The following is a 16,177-nucleotide window of genomic DNA, read 5'->3' on the forward strand; positions in this document are numbered from 1 at the left end:
GCTTTTCCTTTTCTCTCTCTCTCTCTCTCTCTCTCTCTCTCTCACAGTACTCAGTCTCTGCCTTTGTGTTAGCTCAATGAAGAATGAGAGAGATTCATTGCTCACTTGCTGAGCTGACTTCTTGCTTAAGAGCAAGACCCCAGATCGCAAAGCGATCCTGTGTATGGGTTTTTCCGCTCAGTGGTTTTTTGAGAGAAAAAAAAGAAAAAGTCATTTAAGTATCTGGGAAGATTTTTACTTTGCAAAGTCACTAAAATGGCAACAAAAAGGTGGAATGAAGGATGATGGATGCTGTAGGAGAGAGAAATGTCTTACATATTTCCACATAAAAAAGCAGCTTAAAAACCTAAGAACCAAATAATATCCAAATAATCAAATACTGAAGTGCTGCCATACAGACAGGAAGCATTTCTGGTATTTTTATAACATTAGCTCACATATTTTGAGGCTTTGTATGTAATTAGAAACATCCTATTGGCATATGATTGGACACATGTGTACGCTCTGTAACTAATGACAGTTTTCAGGCTCATTAACACAAGCTGGAGGTCACAGAGGACATCGACTCCTGGTTGTGTCTATTCTTTTCTTGGACACACACACACACACACACACACACACAGTCATCACTCCCAAGCTCTCTAAATTATGCAGAGCCATATGCCTTCCTCTGACACAAATCTCCAGCATCTTACCACAAAGGCCCTTCTCCTTATCTGTGGCGCACACAGGCCCTGGCTAACAGCTTGGCATGCTGAGAGGATTAAGGGTAAAGAATGTGGAGAAGAGGGACGACCGTCCAAAATACTACACCCACAAAGAAAAATATCTTTACACGTTTCCAAACAAATACAGATATCCTTTTGTCCTTGGTGGTGTGAAATAACTTGGCTACACATCCCTTGTCTTTTAGGCACTCATGTATGCACAGTGGTATCCTTAAAGCTTTTTAAAGGACAAAGTCTCTGCTGACTTTGTCCAACCAGCTCATGTGAATTTCTCCCGGCCGAGGAGCTGAGGGAGATAAGGAGAACTGAGCGAGAGCAGGTTACAGCTCAGAGGACAGGAGCAGTGAAAACTTTCACTTATGCCCAATACCTGATTCAGAGAAAGTCTACCTTCTACATCTTGGTAAATTGCTTTAAACGAATACATTTCAACTTTATGCAAATACACTAGTGTTGAATATGTGAAGCTGGCCATTAGAAACAAAATAACTGCAAAAGGAAAAGTTATCTACTGTACCATATGAGTGACGAGGATGGACTGCATCTTAGCAGCAGCGAGGTAGCCCAGAATGTACGAAGCAAACAGAGAAGCCACCTGGAAAACAAAGCGCAGTTTACCATAACAATTCACTCCACAAAGCTCATTAATGCATCACATACAAAAAAGTCCAAAATAACAATAACATTCCCATGATTATCTTTACATTAAAAGTTGCTGATGTCAAAGCTGGATTTCAGCCTTTAGGGAAAATTTACTTTCCTTCCTTCCAACAGTAATTTGTGGTATTGTATATTAATCACGAAAGAACAGGGAAAAATGGGTGCAATAAAACAAAAACAAACTGTAAAATCTGCACTTTACATGTACCAGCTCATTTTTAAAGCTTTTATGGCATTGCATTACATAATGTATCTTGTGAAGCACTCTAACATAATATTTTTATTGTGCATTTCCAGAAGTTAAACCCAAGGCCTGAATACAGCACGGTATTTGAAAGATTACAGTTAAAATAAAGTGATTCTCTAAATACACATAGCTGTTGTTATAAATGTAACCTGAATACCACTTGGATCCTTTACTGCATTCCTCTTCCCTTTATTTCCTGTTGTCTTGTCACAGCGTATTTATCACATAAAAACCCTACTTTATATTTAGCATCCATCCATCCAGCTTCCATGCGGTCTGCTCCTATTTGGACATGCTCAAACACCTCACCTAGAAGGCATTTCAGTCATTTACTTGAACCGCCTGAAGTGGCTCTTTTCAATGTGGAAGAGTAGCAACTCTACTCTGAGCTCTAGGTAAATGACACCCTTCAGCTCCAGCTCGTTTCGGCAATCTCATTCTTTCATTCAGTCCCCACAGCTAGAGGCCACAGGATGGTCGGAACGTAGGTCAACTGGAAAATCGACATCTTCGCTTTCCGTCTCGGCTCATTCGTCATCATGACAGACTGGAACAGGATCCACATTTCTGCACACACTGCACCACTCCATCTGGCAATCTCCTGCTTCAGTCTTCCCTCATTTATAAATAAGACCGCAAGATACTAGAACTTTGATTTAGACCAGCAACTCATTTCCCACCTGGAGTGGGCAAGCTACTCTTTTCTAGCTGAGAACGCCTTAGATTAGGAGGTGCTCATTCATATCCCAGCTGCAAACCACTCCACCATGAACTAAAGGGTGCTGCTAAATAAAGAACTACATCATCTACTCAAAGCAGAGGTAAGACCACCAGCACCCACTGGGAACAAGTCTGAGTTACTGCTGATAATGTAAAACAACACTAACTACAGTTATAGTGAGCGCTTTAACAAAAAATAAACAAGTGAACAAAAAGAAAAAAAACAAACAAACAAAAAAAACTCGATACTCCAAAGGACCCACCCCACAGGACACCATGAGGGACGCTGTCCAGTACCTGTTCTTGTGATGGGAATTCACACTCAAATGTGATGCGTTGGAAGGTTTTCTAAATTGGCCAATGCAATTACTGATTATAATCAAACTCTGTTTCACTATTGTAATTGCTCAAGGGGGCTAATGTAGGCCTTGTAGAAAATTAACTGTGTGATTGCAAAACAAAACAAAAAAAATAGTAAAACCCAACAACTGACATCAAACTCCCTCTGGACTGATGAGTAAGCAGTGCTTGTGGGTGTATTTGGCCTTGGATTGCATTATGCATGCAGTGGCTGGGGTGAATGGGTTCAATTAGCAGCTTATAAACGTGAAACAAAGAAATAATAGCTGTGAAACAACACATCCCGAGCTAAAATCCCTGCACAAAAGCAGCAGAGCCCTGAGGGGGCAGCAGCAGCAGCGTGGGCTAAACTGTTACTAAGCACATATGCTTGCTGCAGTGACCTGTTTGTTCTGAAGTTATTCGACTCTTCTGTCTGCCAGCCCACACACCTTAACTTACTACTTCTTTATACTAACCTAAATGTGTCAATCAGTTAGAAACATTTCAATTAAGAATGTTCTTTGAATTTTATATGATTTGAATGTCCTGAGTTTATCCCTTTTCTTTCAGTCTTTCTGATTTTTTAATTTCTTTGCTACGCTGCCCAGTGTCTGACCTGCCCTGCCTGTCCTCTGTTCTCTCCAAGTCTCTATTTTCTCTTTAATCTCTGTGCTCCCTTTCCATTTCCCCCCCACATTCTCTCACAATGTTTATCTTGCTCTGTTTACCTGGGTGAGCAGCACAAACTGGGCAAACTGCCAAGGGAGCATAAAGCACAAATTGGAGATGCCCAGAGCGACCATAGCTGTCCGGCTCGGGTTCCGTGTCCTGGGGAGGGAAGAGACACAGATGGGGGGAAAAGGTGACGAGAGCGAGGGTGTAACAGAGATAAGATGAGATGTATTAAGACGCGTGAGAAAACACATGTACAAACATTCACTCTCACACCAATGGTAACACAGAAACCTGATTATGGACAAAGTTACGCTAAAAAGGAAAATAAAACAGAAGTAATTTTAAGTGTTAACTGTGACACTAAGAGAAGTCACAGTATCAAAACAGTTTTCACACAACATGAGGTGTCAACTGCCAGCTGGGTGTTAAAATGAAAAGAAAAAACAGATGCTTCCCCATCTTTCTTCATATTTTTGAAACCGTTCAAGAGCTTAGATATAATTAGGCATGCGGAGTATATACCCAACTAATGCACCATATAATATCTGAGCCGTGTAGGTGTAGGTATTATGAACTGATTACATGAACATGTGTTCAGACATCTACTTGGTGATCATTTTATCATGATATTATGCTTAGCTGCTTATTGTCATATAATCTGATCAGACAATCACGTGACGGCAGTGATGATTTGGGAAGTGGAGGTATTTCAGTGACGTTTGAGTATTGCTGAGACTGTTGATTTTCTGGAATTTGCATAACATCAGTCTTTACAGTTCACCCAGAATAGTGAAAAACAAAAAAACCCAAAAAAAACACACCCAGCCAGCAGCAGCTTAGCAGGCCGAGATTCATAGCTGATAAGAGGCCAGAGCAGACAGAAAAGCAGCTCAGAATTAGTCAACTATCCTTTAGGTAGTTGTGCTTCGACAGCACAAAACCATGCCTGGGTCAGCCGGCAACAGAAATCTGAGGCTGCAGCGAGCACAAGATCAATTGAACTGGAAATTTTAAGGCTAAAAATAAAGAACTGCAGCTAGTCTAATGATTCTCCATTCTGCTGAAGCTTGAGACAGTATCCAAAGGTCCAGGCTGCTGGTGGTGTGATAGCATTAGGAATGTTTTCTGGAACACTCTGGACTTTAATTCCAATCACGCTTTGAACACCAGGAGCCTGAGTATTGTTACAGACCATGTACATCCATTCATAGCTACAATTTATCATCTTTAAACAGAGCAGTGAACTGTGTCAAAAAAGGCTCCAAATATGGATTTCATAAACTTGATATTGAGGTCAGATTTTGTTGACCTCCCTGGTCACCACATCTGACACCAGTAAAGCCCTTTTGGGATGTGGCAGATGGTCATTCAGCAAACAGATATTTTGTGATTCAATCATGTCAACATGGAGCAGAATCACAAAAGATGTTTCCACCATCATTTGGAGTTCATTAAGCAAAGCGAGGTCCCACACCAGTATTAACATGACAGTTATTCATGATGTGCTCGGGTGTGTTTGTGATGCCTGTGCACATTCTGAAACACTTTACCAATTTACAACGATACGAATTTAGCAGAGCAGTGGAGACGCTGAGTGAGTTTACCGTAGGATGTATGTGAGAAGAAGCATCTGCAGGACCAGGAAAGGGTAGGCAAAACTCTCCCTCAGAGGCGGAGTCCACATCACTCGAGTGCTCTGATAAAACACACGCGGACAAGAAAAGAATCAAATTTGCTCAAACTCAAACTCACATAGCTCTGATTTTCTTTGAGAGAGAGAGAAAAAAAAGACAGATACATTTTACTCCTCTGCAGCTTATAAATAAATCTCAGTTAATCCTATATTGACACAGACTGTATAGTAACACACAGCTTGTGTAGAGATTACAGACACTTAATGTAAGACATCTGGTATCAGTCTATTGGCAGGATTTCTTAAATGTAAAAACACTGTGGGTGAGGAGGTTTGCATGTTCTTAATCTATGCTGTACCAGGAGAACACATTTGTTGATGAATTCTAGGTCACCTCACTAGAATAAAATAAAGCAGGTGAAAGTTTAAGCCAGTGACTGCATTTAGCTGTAGTTAATCAACTTTAGGCTGATGTGTGACTGTTTCTTTGTGACTGTACTACATGCTTTTCAGTCCTCAAATAAAGTGATTGCCTACAAACAAGTTTAGACAAATGGATTGCATCTAACTTGCTAAATGTCTACTTTTGACTGATATGGCTCTATATACTCGCTACAGCATTAATCATGAATTGCATTGTGGCAGCTCCATAACATGAGATGCCATACCAAAAAAACAAAGAAAAAACCCCCCAAAACTTCAATGAAGTAAAAATAGTACAAATGAAAAACTCACAATTAAACAGAAAAAACTGAAATAAAATAAAAAATAAAAATAACACCATGTAAAATGCTGAATATAGAATAAGGAGCTCTTGTATTACAACAAATGATTTATTAATTTGATTCCTTACTCCATTTTAGTGTTAAAACAGGAACAGTGGACTAATGAAGTACAAACTGCATGGTTGCAGCTTTTATCTGTTCACAGGCCCAGCGAGGAGTCTGCTTAGGTCCAGCTGTTAAGCTTGATTTAGACTTCTGCAGGAAATCTACGTCCTAACTTACTTCGTAACCAGAAACTCCTTTTATCCCTACGCCGCAACCTTCCACACCACTCAAGTCATTGTGGTATGCGTCCACCCGACGTGTAGCTACATTTCTCGAGAGGTGAACGTCAGGTCATGCAGAAGGTTACAGCGTAGTGTTAAAATTAGTTTCAGATAATAGTGCAAGTGACGATTTAGATTTCCCGCAGAAGCATAATTCACAGATTAGTGAGCCTGTCTGTAAAGGCTAATAAACACCCACACCTCTATTTTAACGCAGTTAACACTGACCTCAGAGTGCCTACCCAGCGAGACGGCCATTTTACTACTTCCTCCAAAAAAGTGGAAGTTACAGATGCTGCTGTCACAAGCCACCATAGCACTCAGGGAAAGGACAGAAATACGTTCGAGTGTGTGCTTGACTGAAATTTGTTCTGGAGGAAACTTGAGAGAAGAAGATAGGCGGAGGGATTCAGCTTTGAGCGCGAGCCAAAAACAACTCTAAGCTCCTTTGAGGGCTGAAATGAGTCCCTATTAACCATCCTTCTCTTTTTCTGAGGGTTTTTTTTTCCATTTTGAGTTTTACAGATTTCAGAAGCTTACACTTCCCAAAGCTCCAACATTTGAATATCCTGATAAAGATATTAAAGGAACTTCACTTACCTCACCGTGATTGAAGAAAAAACACAATGTGGTAATAACGCCACCCAGTCGACTGCCACTAATGAGGAAAAATGAAAATGAGGTGGGATTAAAAGAAGAGCAGAAAGCAGCAGATGGATTCAGAGAGGTTATCTTCTTTCCGGTAGTTCAAATCTTTAAATCTAACAGAGACAGCAGACAAATGGTCCACGCCTGACAGCTTATTGCTGAGATGGACCATTTAAAAATCATCCTCTCCTCACTAGTGCCCATATGAGCAAGTCAGGAGAGAGTGCTGGGCTGGAGAGGTTACCTGAGGTAGGAGCCGTACATGAAGAAGATGCTCATCATCATGCCGTTCAGCAGGAACACACAGGTCACATAGAAATACGCTGGGTCACCCATTCCTGGAGCGCGCAACAGAGACAGGCAGAAATGCAGTTTTTATCCAGGTTAAATGCTACCAATAGAGTTCTCTGACATATAATTCAGTTTTGATAACATGATAATTGATTATTTTTCCATTTACCAGCTAATTTGCTACATTTCACAAAGACTTATTAGAAAGTGGTAACTTGAGGACATCGTTTGGACATTGGAAATTGCTGATATAATTTTTTACAAATGTAAATGACCAAGAGCTGTACGTGAATATTCAACTACTGGTATATTTGCACGTCGCATAGGATGTGAAACAAACCCATCATCTCTGTCTGCAGTTATTATCACTTCAGTTCACCTTACTGTTGCTAATTACCTATTTTGTCATGTAGCACTTCAGGCTCCTTTAGCAAGATTTTCCTTGTTGTAAAAAGAGCAAATGAAAAATGTATGAATAATACTGCTAAGCACTGCCATCCTGCTATTCTCTCTCTGAGCAGCAGCACCACCCACATGGAGGCTGAGCAGCATGTGAGAAACTGTTGCTTTAACATTTTTTCTATCAGTAACGATTTTGTACATTATCCATCCAGCCATCCTCTTTTGCTTTATCCTTATCAGTGTCGCCGGGGGACTGGAGCCTATGCCAATTAAAGCAAATCCATTATTAATATGCACTTTTTTTGCTTGAATGCCTGCTTTCTATCCTTCTCCATCGAACAGGTGATAATTATGCTTTAGTTTACATCACTGATGCAAACATAGAAACTTTGTTGCAAGATTTAACAAATGATTACAGTGAAATATTGGTGGGAGACATATCTCCTTCTGTGAGTTTGTGCACTGTGTGAAACATTATTGAGTTTAAGTTTTTCTGACTGACTAGCACAGCCAATATGTTTAAACTTATGCATGATTTTAACTTCACCTTTGATTTTGTCAGACCACTTTGCAGCCATCTCACACCCTAACACCCATTGAAAATGACTGCAATCAGGAAAAGAATGTAAATCTCTGATTACAGGAGTAATCTGAAAACACACCCCCACACACACCCCTACACGTTTAATGATCTGAAAGTCACGTTTGCAGGCATCTCCATCAAGCTGTACTGCTTGCATTTGTGTGCAAACGGGGGCACTGCACATTGAATAAGTTAGGTCATGCAAAAATAACCCATGAAACAGGTAGGATTTCTGTGCTCTGCTTCTGCTATGAAGACACCACAGACTGATCACCTCCTGCAGACTCTGTGTTGCAAAAATTTTCAGTTCTGCTACTTAAAAAATGATAGTAAAAAAATCCATATGTAAGGGTATGTGTGAGATAAATATATGCTACTCAGGTCTTTTATATGTCCTCTCTGTGTCTGCATGGGTTCCTCCCGCAGTCCAAAATCATGAATGTAAGTTAAATGATGATTCTAACTTGACTGTAGGTATGAATCCGGTTATGAATGGTTGTCTGTCTGTCTCTAATTTAGCCCTGAGATAAACTCTGGACAGGTCCCGGGTCTATGCCACCTCATTCCCAGTGTTGGCTGGAATAGCCTCCAACACCCCCATGACCCCGAACTGGATAAGCAGTTAAGCAAACCGATGGGTGACAAAAATAACAGTTTTTAATACAGCAGCAAGTGTCATATCTGAATGACACCAAAGTTGAAGCATAACAACAGGAAGTTCATTAAAAAACATGTCACGATCAGCCCTATCAAAAATAAATAAATAAATAAAAATGTGGGGTTAAAAAATAAAAAATAAACAAAAACCATCAAACTGGAATAATACATTATTAGAGCACATCCGACTGCAGGTTCCACAATTCATTCTCTAAATTCTGATGGTGAGATTAAAGTTTGAAACTTTTGTGACAGCAAATAGGTTTTGTTCACTTCACTGCTCAGTTAAATGACGTCTCGCTGCTATATTCTTGGCACGATCTCCTCTCAATAATTCCAGCATAATAAGAAGGTACACAGAACAGACCTACACGGCCACAATGACTAAGAGATTGGAGATGTGTTGACAATCGCTAAGAGCTGCATCGCATCATCTCCGTGATGTGACGGTAAATCACTGGACAAACAGAAAACGGATCTTGCTCCAACACTGCTTGTTCCGTGCTACTGTGTAATTTTAAACCACACAAAAATAACATGCTGGCTGACAGTTACAGGAAATGCAATGCAGCTTGCATGAGGTTTATGTAAACACTGTGAAAACAGCCTGTGTACATCAACCGTGGGGTGCCACATTCACTAATGAGACCGACAGAAACACGGAGACTGCAGCTTCACAAAGGAAAGCTGACAGCAGCTTTTGCTTGTTTTCTGTCAGCAGACTTAATTTCCAGGAAATGTTCCCATGAGCCATCTAAAAAAAAAAAAAAATTAAAAAAAATAATGTGGAAAAGGTTAAAAGCATTTTTTCCCCTCAAGGCTAGAAAAAAAAATATCAATGAATATGTTTCTCTTCTTTCGTAATAAATGTTATTCAGTAAATGTTACTTTTGCAGAGGATGCCTGGATGCCTTAAGCTTAACTACTACTTCTTCTTTTCTTTTTTTTTTTAAACCACAGGCCTAAAAATTATCTCTTAGCTAACTGCCGGACTGTTAAATGAGGTCAAGAATTACTTACCAAACTTCTCAAATGTGCAATATTTGCACTTCTCTACATCTTAAGTGACAGCTAAACTGTTTATTCAAGCAAAGGGGCTACAATTGTCACCAAGTAGGATGAAATACGGGAACAGATTAGATTTGACCCGTGTGTGTGTGTCTAAATGCACACAACTGAGCATGTTTTTAGTTAAGACTTGCATGCCATGGCAACAGTGTTTACCTTCACAGCTGTCCACAGGAGTGAGTCCCTCTCCTCTGTTGATGGACCAGCACATTTTTGTGGGAATCCCAAAGTAAGCCATTACACCTGTGTACATCCGGTACCAGCTGGCCAGGACCACCTGGGGAGGACAGACAGGATGTAAAAATCCTGTTTATACATCACATTTTAAGTATATGTATAATTTTTTTTAACAAGTCACCTAACTGCATTAAAATAAATAAATAAATTTAAAAAACACACACACACAAAAGAATCAATGTTAAGCTATGCAACCTATGACAATTTAATTCAACTTTCAATTTGGCTTCTCAGAAAATTACAAAAAGATAATGGAGATAAAACGCTGCTGTGTCACAGTCTGTTCTGCAACAATGCTCTACGTTGGCTTTTCAGCACATCTCTTTCCTTTATTTTGTTCCACCAGAGTAACCTGATTACTCACTCACTCATCTTCAGTGAGCATATTTCTTAACCATCATGTAAAGAAAAAATTAAAGAAATCTGGTTTCTCCATCCAGCAAGATTCATTGTTAGGAAAGCGCATTAATCGGGCATGTATACCACTTCTAACTGCACTTATTGCTATTTGCTACATGGCAAAGTACTGCAGACTGCAGGGAGAAAAAAGTAGAGGGGATGCATGAAAGGAGAAAATGCATGGAGCAAAACTCAACATAAACAATCATCTAAAAGACTAAAAAAAGTTTAATCACAAAACATCTATTTGCTAAATTCATAAACTGTTGTTATGCAAGTTCTCCAATTACCTGCATTACCTGATTTAGCTCATTACATGCATCCAGATTCTTGTACTGCCAACACTTCAAACAATATAATACTAATGAAGTGTTGTAAAAAGGTTATTTTATCCCAAAGCTTAAAAACATCTTCACGATAAAATTACCTCACTCTTCAAACCTTTTATTCCTTCTGTAAAAGAGTTTTGTTTGGACTAAAGGATTCACTGTATGCATCGCTCTAAAAGTCTGTGCAAGAATGAAGATTTGATCTTCTTCTGAAAATATTTCAAAGTTATGGATGATTTTAGTCTGAGAGCAGCAAATAAAATATGTGCATGGTAATTTGCCAGAAATCAATATTACCTCTGGATAGAGGTTGAATCTCTTCAGTGTGTTAATAACCAGCGGATGCTCTGTCAGCCGATCGTTCATGACCATGTGAAGGCCGTCCAGGAAAGAAGGAGCCTCAATAATTGTCTTGTAGTAGGAATAGTACAGACCCTGGTATCAAAGAGAACATTACATACAGAAGACTACAGAAAGAAAAAGGCAGCAGACGGATACTAAATATAACTCCAGCACTACAACTCAGACAGAAGAAACTGGAATGAGTTACACAGGCTCAGCAGATGGCCATGGCTCACAGCCCATTTGGTAGCACGCAGCAGGGGGAAGGCAAGACAAATATTCTGTTTTCATCTGACAAAGTTTTCACCTTGAGCATCGCTTAAACATCAGCAGCTTTTACACAGGTGATGGTGATCTAAAAAGCAGCAGTGCTTATAGAGACAAATGTTGATTTTGCTCGTGTGCAGCTCTTTATCGAGCGATCGACGTGGAAAGTGACAGATGAGTAACAACTGTAAAGTCCAACATTGTTCGTATTACTGATTTGATTTTCTCTGAATGGACAGTCATAGTCAAACTAGGTTAACTACAGTCATCAGTCAACAGTAAGTCTTCTTCTAAATATTTATTCTCTCCCCCTTTCACTTCAGCTGACGTCTGTGCAATGGTTATTGGTGGCCATCTCTGGCTGGTATGCTCAAGGGTCAAAGTTCACTTTAACCAACTTTTCTTTGGAAATCAGTTTGCATGTCAAATAGAAGCGCTGTGTTTGGGAAATCATTACAACATCATCATCTTAACTATGCAGGAATGTTTTGTGATCAGCTTGCCTCGCATTTCTTTATTAACCAGGCTGATCTCATTTTGATGGCCTTTTTTTTTTTTTTTTTTTAATGCAAACTGCTGTCATATTTTGTTTTACAGAAGGCTAACGTGACAGTGCTTGTGTGCTGACTGGGACAGCAGCAAATATTTATTGCCAATAACAATCTACTCATTAAGTTTTAATGACTTCAGCAATGATGTGGTCTATAAAATGTGATGAAAATGTTAAAAAATGCATGTTGTGAAAGCCAAAGAGCTGTCTCTGCCTGATTTGTCTGACTAACTTCAACACATTTAAAGCACAACTACTAAAAAAACCCCCAAAACATTCCCTTACAAATGTCACATGCACTTCTTATGTTGAAAATCTTATTTTAATGCAGTACCATCAAGGCAACATCTAATCTGTCTCAATGTCATTTGGCAGCATGACAATATATCAAAATATATCACGCCATAGTTAGAAGGAATTAGAGGCATAAAGTCTCTGAGAAAGTTGTTGGCCCACATCCTACCACAACAGCTCAAACGTGAATGTGTTTTTTTATGAAGATGGTGGAGAGCACTTTCTAACACGTGGGTATAAAATCCACCACATATGTTCAGATGGGCTGGTATCTGTTATTAACACAAATCTATAATTCACAACCTCTCATAGCTGAACACAAATCATGGAGCCCTCGTGCCTGATGGATGCACTGTCCTCTTGGAAGAGGAGACCACAAAATCATCATCCTGTTTCAGCTACTTCCTTTAGGGTTCACCCTATCCCTATCATCCTCCTCTCTCCAACAACCAACCCTCTACATCCCCTCTTTTGATACATCCATGAATTATCTCTGTGCCATCCTTCCTTTCCTCCTTCCTGGCAGCTCCATATTTAACATCCTTTCTCCAGTATATCCACCATCCCTCCTCAGCACATGGCGAAATCTCGACCAAAACAAAGTTAAATATATAAAAATAATCACTCACAATGGCTCTTTATTGATTTTCAGTGACCATGTCATCAAATCAGACAAGTCAGCTCAAAAAAAAGAAAAAAAAACAAAGAAAAGAAAGCCACCACAATATCTATCTAAGCATAGCAGAACCACCAAGCCCTCTTAGTGTAGGTCTGAAGAGGTCTGTTTTTGCGTGTGGACATCATTCACGTGTATCTTCAGCTACAAGGACAATAAACTGCTCTGCAACAGGTGTAGTGCATGGCTGAAATATAGCCAAATACATTAACATGATGGGACTGAATTTGGGGTTATTGACCCAAGACAGTTTTCCAATCTGCTCAAACAGCCCATTTTGATGGTAAAGGGAATCCATGCTAAATATTAATTTGATATAGACTCTGATCATCTTTTTTTGTAGCAAAGGATTGCACACTTTTTACTGTCTTATGCTAAAATAAAGGTAGACGATGGTAAACAATGGCCATACAAAAACTGTGCCCTTTCTCGCGAACAAATGACTTTGTATGACAATATTTATCAAAGATTTGTGCACCATGCTGTTGCCTGAAACAATTCGCTATTACAAAAAAGAAAATTTTTTTACCATTTCTGTTCGAAAAGCCATTTCCTTCTCCAGATTAGACAGGTGTGAAAAGTGCCTGTCATTCTCAAAGAGCTGTGTGAGATGATACCTAATTGCAGGGGGGAAAAATATGTGTGAAGAGCAAGTAAACGCAACAGTAGTGAGTGAACGATAACTTGGTAAAGCCGATAAAAGCGCAGCTTACCAGTGCAGATATCCAGTCAGAGCAGCTGTGAACAGAAAGAATTAACTTTCACTACTGCAGAAGAAAAAGCTACTTCATCACTGAAAAAGGAGGCTAGATTTGCAAAGCCACAAACCGCTGGTTAGACTACAGGAGAGGAGTTTCAGTGATACGGGGGTTATAACTATTGTGCATTTAGAGGAGAAAGCCAAGCTTGAAGTTTGCCAGAAAACCTGTTAACACGTGTGGAGCTGATGTGGCATATAGGCGGAAGAAATACGGGACACTTTCATTTGATTTTAACGGACAGCAACAGCAGGTAACTACCGCTAGAGAGATAGCGTTAGGGTGAGCTAACGTTAGCCAAGTGATCGGCAGTGGAGATAACTTAATTTAGCGGAGCCGCTAATGCTGCTAGTGTTAGCACTGGTTAGCTTGTGGTTCTGCAAGAAGCTAACGGGCTAGCGGTTCTGAACTTACCGAGGAGAAGAGTGATTCCCAGCTTGGCGGCTGCAGACGGAGTTAGCCCCAGCTTGTGTCTGATGCCTGAAAGCCCGTTTGAATGCGTGCTGTTGAAAGCCTTGCCCTCCCTGCCTGGTCGCCTAACGTTACTTTTGCCAGGTGGCGAAACAAGCGGGCTCCTGTCGCGGTCAGTCTGGGTCGCCGGACTCTTCCCGGTTTGCTTTTTGGTTTTAGCCACCATGATTTCCAAAAAGAGACGAGTTGAGAGCGGACAGCCGCTGAAGAACCCAAGGGGTGTGAGCTGCGCAGCCCCAACAAACGCTCGTATCTGGTCCTCGAATCTGCCCCTTTACTACCTGAGTGATGCTTTGACTGGTTCCTGCCAGAAATCTTATGAAACTGCGCCCCCTGGTGGCTGTTGGGCACCACTGCAATGAGTTTGGGATCGTAACCATGGCAACACCACCCGCGAGTGTATTTTTATTTTTTTTTTAGTCTCAGATAAAATATAGATAAATAAATAAATATTAATACATCTAAAATATGCAACTGCCCGATGCCTACAGGGGCTAATCCAGGGGCCTCTGTTGTTGAAAGGTCAATTAAAAAAACAAAAAAACCTAAAAAGACTGCAAATCTGAAATGACCCCCAAATAGACACAAAAAAGACATAACCACCAAATCTCAATGTAAAACAATCACAAGCTGTAAAAAGATTGCAAAGATGTCAAACATGAAACAGGCATAAACAGAAAACAAATGTAATTATATCTCTGCAAAGTATCATTTATTATATGTAACATATAAGGAATTCTTATTTTGATTGCATTTATTGAGCAAGAAAGATACCTTTTACTTTTTTAAAAATGTATTTATATTGCTTTCCAAAAAGCTCCAGCAGCATATAACTTGCCTCCATCACCTTATCAGGCACTTTCAGACTGTCCAAATTGCTTCCTCTGGTTTAGATCCAGTGCTCTTTAGAAGTATGCCAAGTTTCTTTCAGAAAGGGATGTGTTCTTTACAAGTGCCACTTTAGCTGCCTTGGCAGCGATGTTTCCACTGCAGACAAATAAAGCTGAAGCAGCAGAAAGAAGATTTCTATTAACGTGAGATACTGAGCTGTAAGCTGACATGATTCACTACCAGAGCAGTAAAGGAGCAGAGCAGCATCTAAATGAAATCCTGTCAGATATGCAGCCAAAGGTACAGCATCACACACACATAAAAATAAAAAGATTGATAAATTCAACTCCTCTGATTGATTTTATGAAATCGCCAGCTGTTTTATTCTGAGTGTATGACAGCATTCTTGTATTAGTTAAATAGGACTCTCTGTTTCTTCTGAACAAATGAAGGAGAGAGGCTTTGTAGACTGATAACTGGCACTATAGTGGTTACAAGCGAAATGAAAACCAGCTGATTTACAAGACCTGTTGTGCTGATACTCATTCCATCAAAAACAGGAGTTGATGGAAAGTTGTGTGAACTTTTGTTGTTTCATTTATCAGTCCTGATGATGACACAACAATACAGACTAGCAACTGGGTTACATGGGATTAAAGTTCCACTCTTCCACATAGAGATGGGAATCGAGAACCGGTTCTTGTAGAGAGCCGGTTCCCACTTGTCCAGTTCCTTGGAATTTTTGGTCTGTGCCAGTTGATCCCACTTATTGGTTCTTGCACTCCTACACACAGCTGATTTTGGTTTGTATGTTGGAGGAGGAAAACAGTGACACAGGATATGGACATTACTTTTATTTTTATTGCACAAAGGATGACAGCATGATAGTAAAGTGGAGAGTGTATCCTGGACAGATACAGCTGCATTATGCTGCTACCTGCACAGTCGGCATGGTAACACTAAGCCAGCCAAGAACCCAGAGTGACGTTAAAGCTGAATGAATGCTGATCCCAGCCCAGTGGCCAGACCCTGAACTTCAACAGGTAATAAACTGATGAGTAGTCAGGCTGCAGCCTCTGTTTCTACCTATTCACCTTTCTTAAGTAGAATCACCAGTTTGCTAGTTTTCATCATTGCTTTGTGCTGTTGACTTTGTGTTGTACTAAGAGTAAGATCATATGGGTCCTCATTAGCATAGCGATTTGTGTTGGTGTGTAGGACTATAAATGGCAATTATGAGATAAAACAGGTAATTTTACAGAGTAACATGAAAGCAATGTAACGAGTCGTATAATGAATTACTTTCTTTTAATTTCTC

At 40.0% G+C, this 16,177-nt stretch overlaps 1 protein-coding gene across 2 annotated transcripts in view; it reads right to left on the bottom strand.

Moving 5' to 3' along the window:
• Window positions 1-14,380, bottom strand: part of dpy19l1l (dpy-19-like 1, like (H. sapiens)) — a 32,491-nt gene extending 18,111 nt beyond the window's left edge. The window contains exons 1-10 of one of the 2 annotated variants that reach the window (XM_025911596.1): window positions 13,972-14,380; window positions 13,513-13,537; window positions 13,329-13,416; window positions 10,968-11,105; window positions 9,862-9,982; window positions 6,949-7,042; window positions 6,657-6,714; window positions 4,977-5,068; window positions 3,426-3,525; window positions 1,246-1,323 (exon numbers count right to left, since the gene is read on the bottom strand). In XM_025911596.1, the coding sequence (XP_025767381.1) occupies window positions 1,246-1,323; window positions 3,426-3,525; window positions 4,977-5,068; window positions 6,657-6,714; window positions 6,949-7,042; window positions 9,862-9,982; window positions 10,968-11,105; window positions 13,329-13,416; window positions 13,513-13,537; window positions 13,972-14,194 (1,017 nt within the window). In that variant the 5' untranslated portion in view covers window positions 14,195-14,380. The remainder of the gene's footprint in view (window positions 1-1,245; window positions 1,324-3,425; window positions 3,526-4,976; window positions 5,069-6,656; window positions 6,715-6,948; window positions 7,043-9,861; window positions 9,983-10,967; window positions 11,106-13,328; window positions 13,417-13,512; window positions 13,538-13,971) is intronic. The other variant, XM_003450295.5, reaches the window with a different exon arrangement.
• Window positions 14,381-16,177: the final 1,797 nt, after the last annotated feature.

Source organism: Oreochromis niloticus, linkage group LG11 (genome assembly GCF_001858045.2).
Source record: "Oreochromis niloticus isolate F11D_XX linkage group LG11, O_niloticus_UMD_NMBU, whole genome shotgun sequence".
Classification (NCBI taxonomy): domain Eukaryota; kingdom Metazoa; phylum Chordata; class Actinopteri; order Cichliformes; family Cichlidae; genus Oreochromis; species Oreochromis niloticus.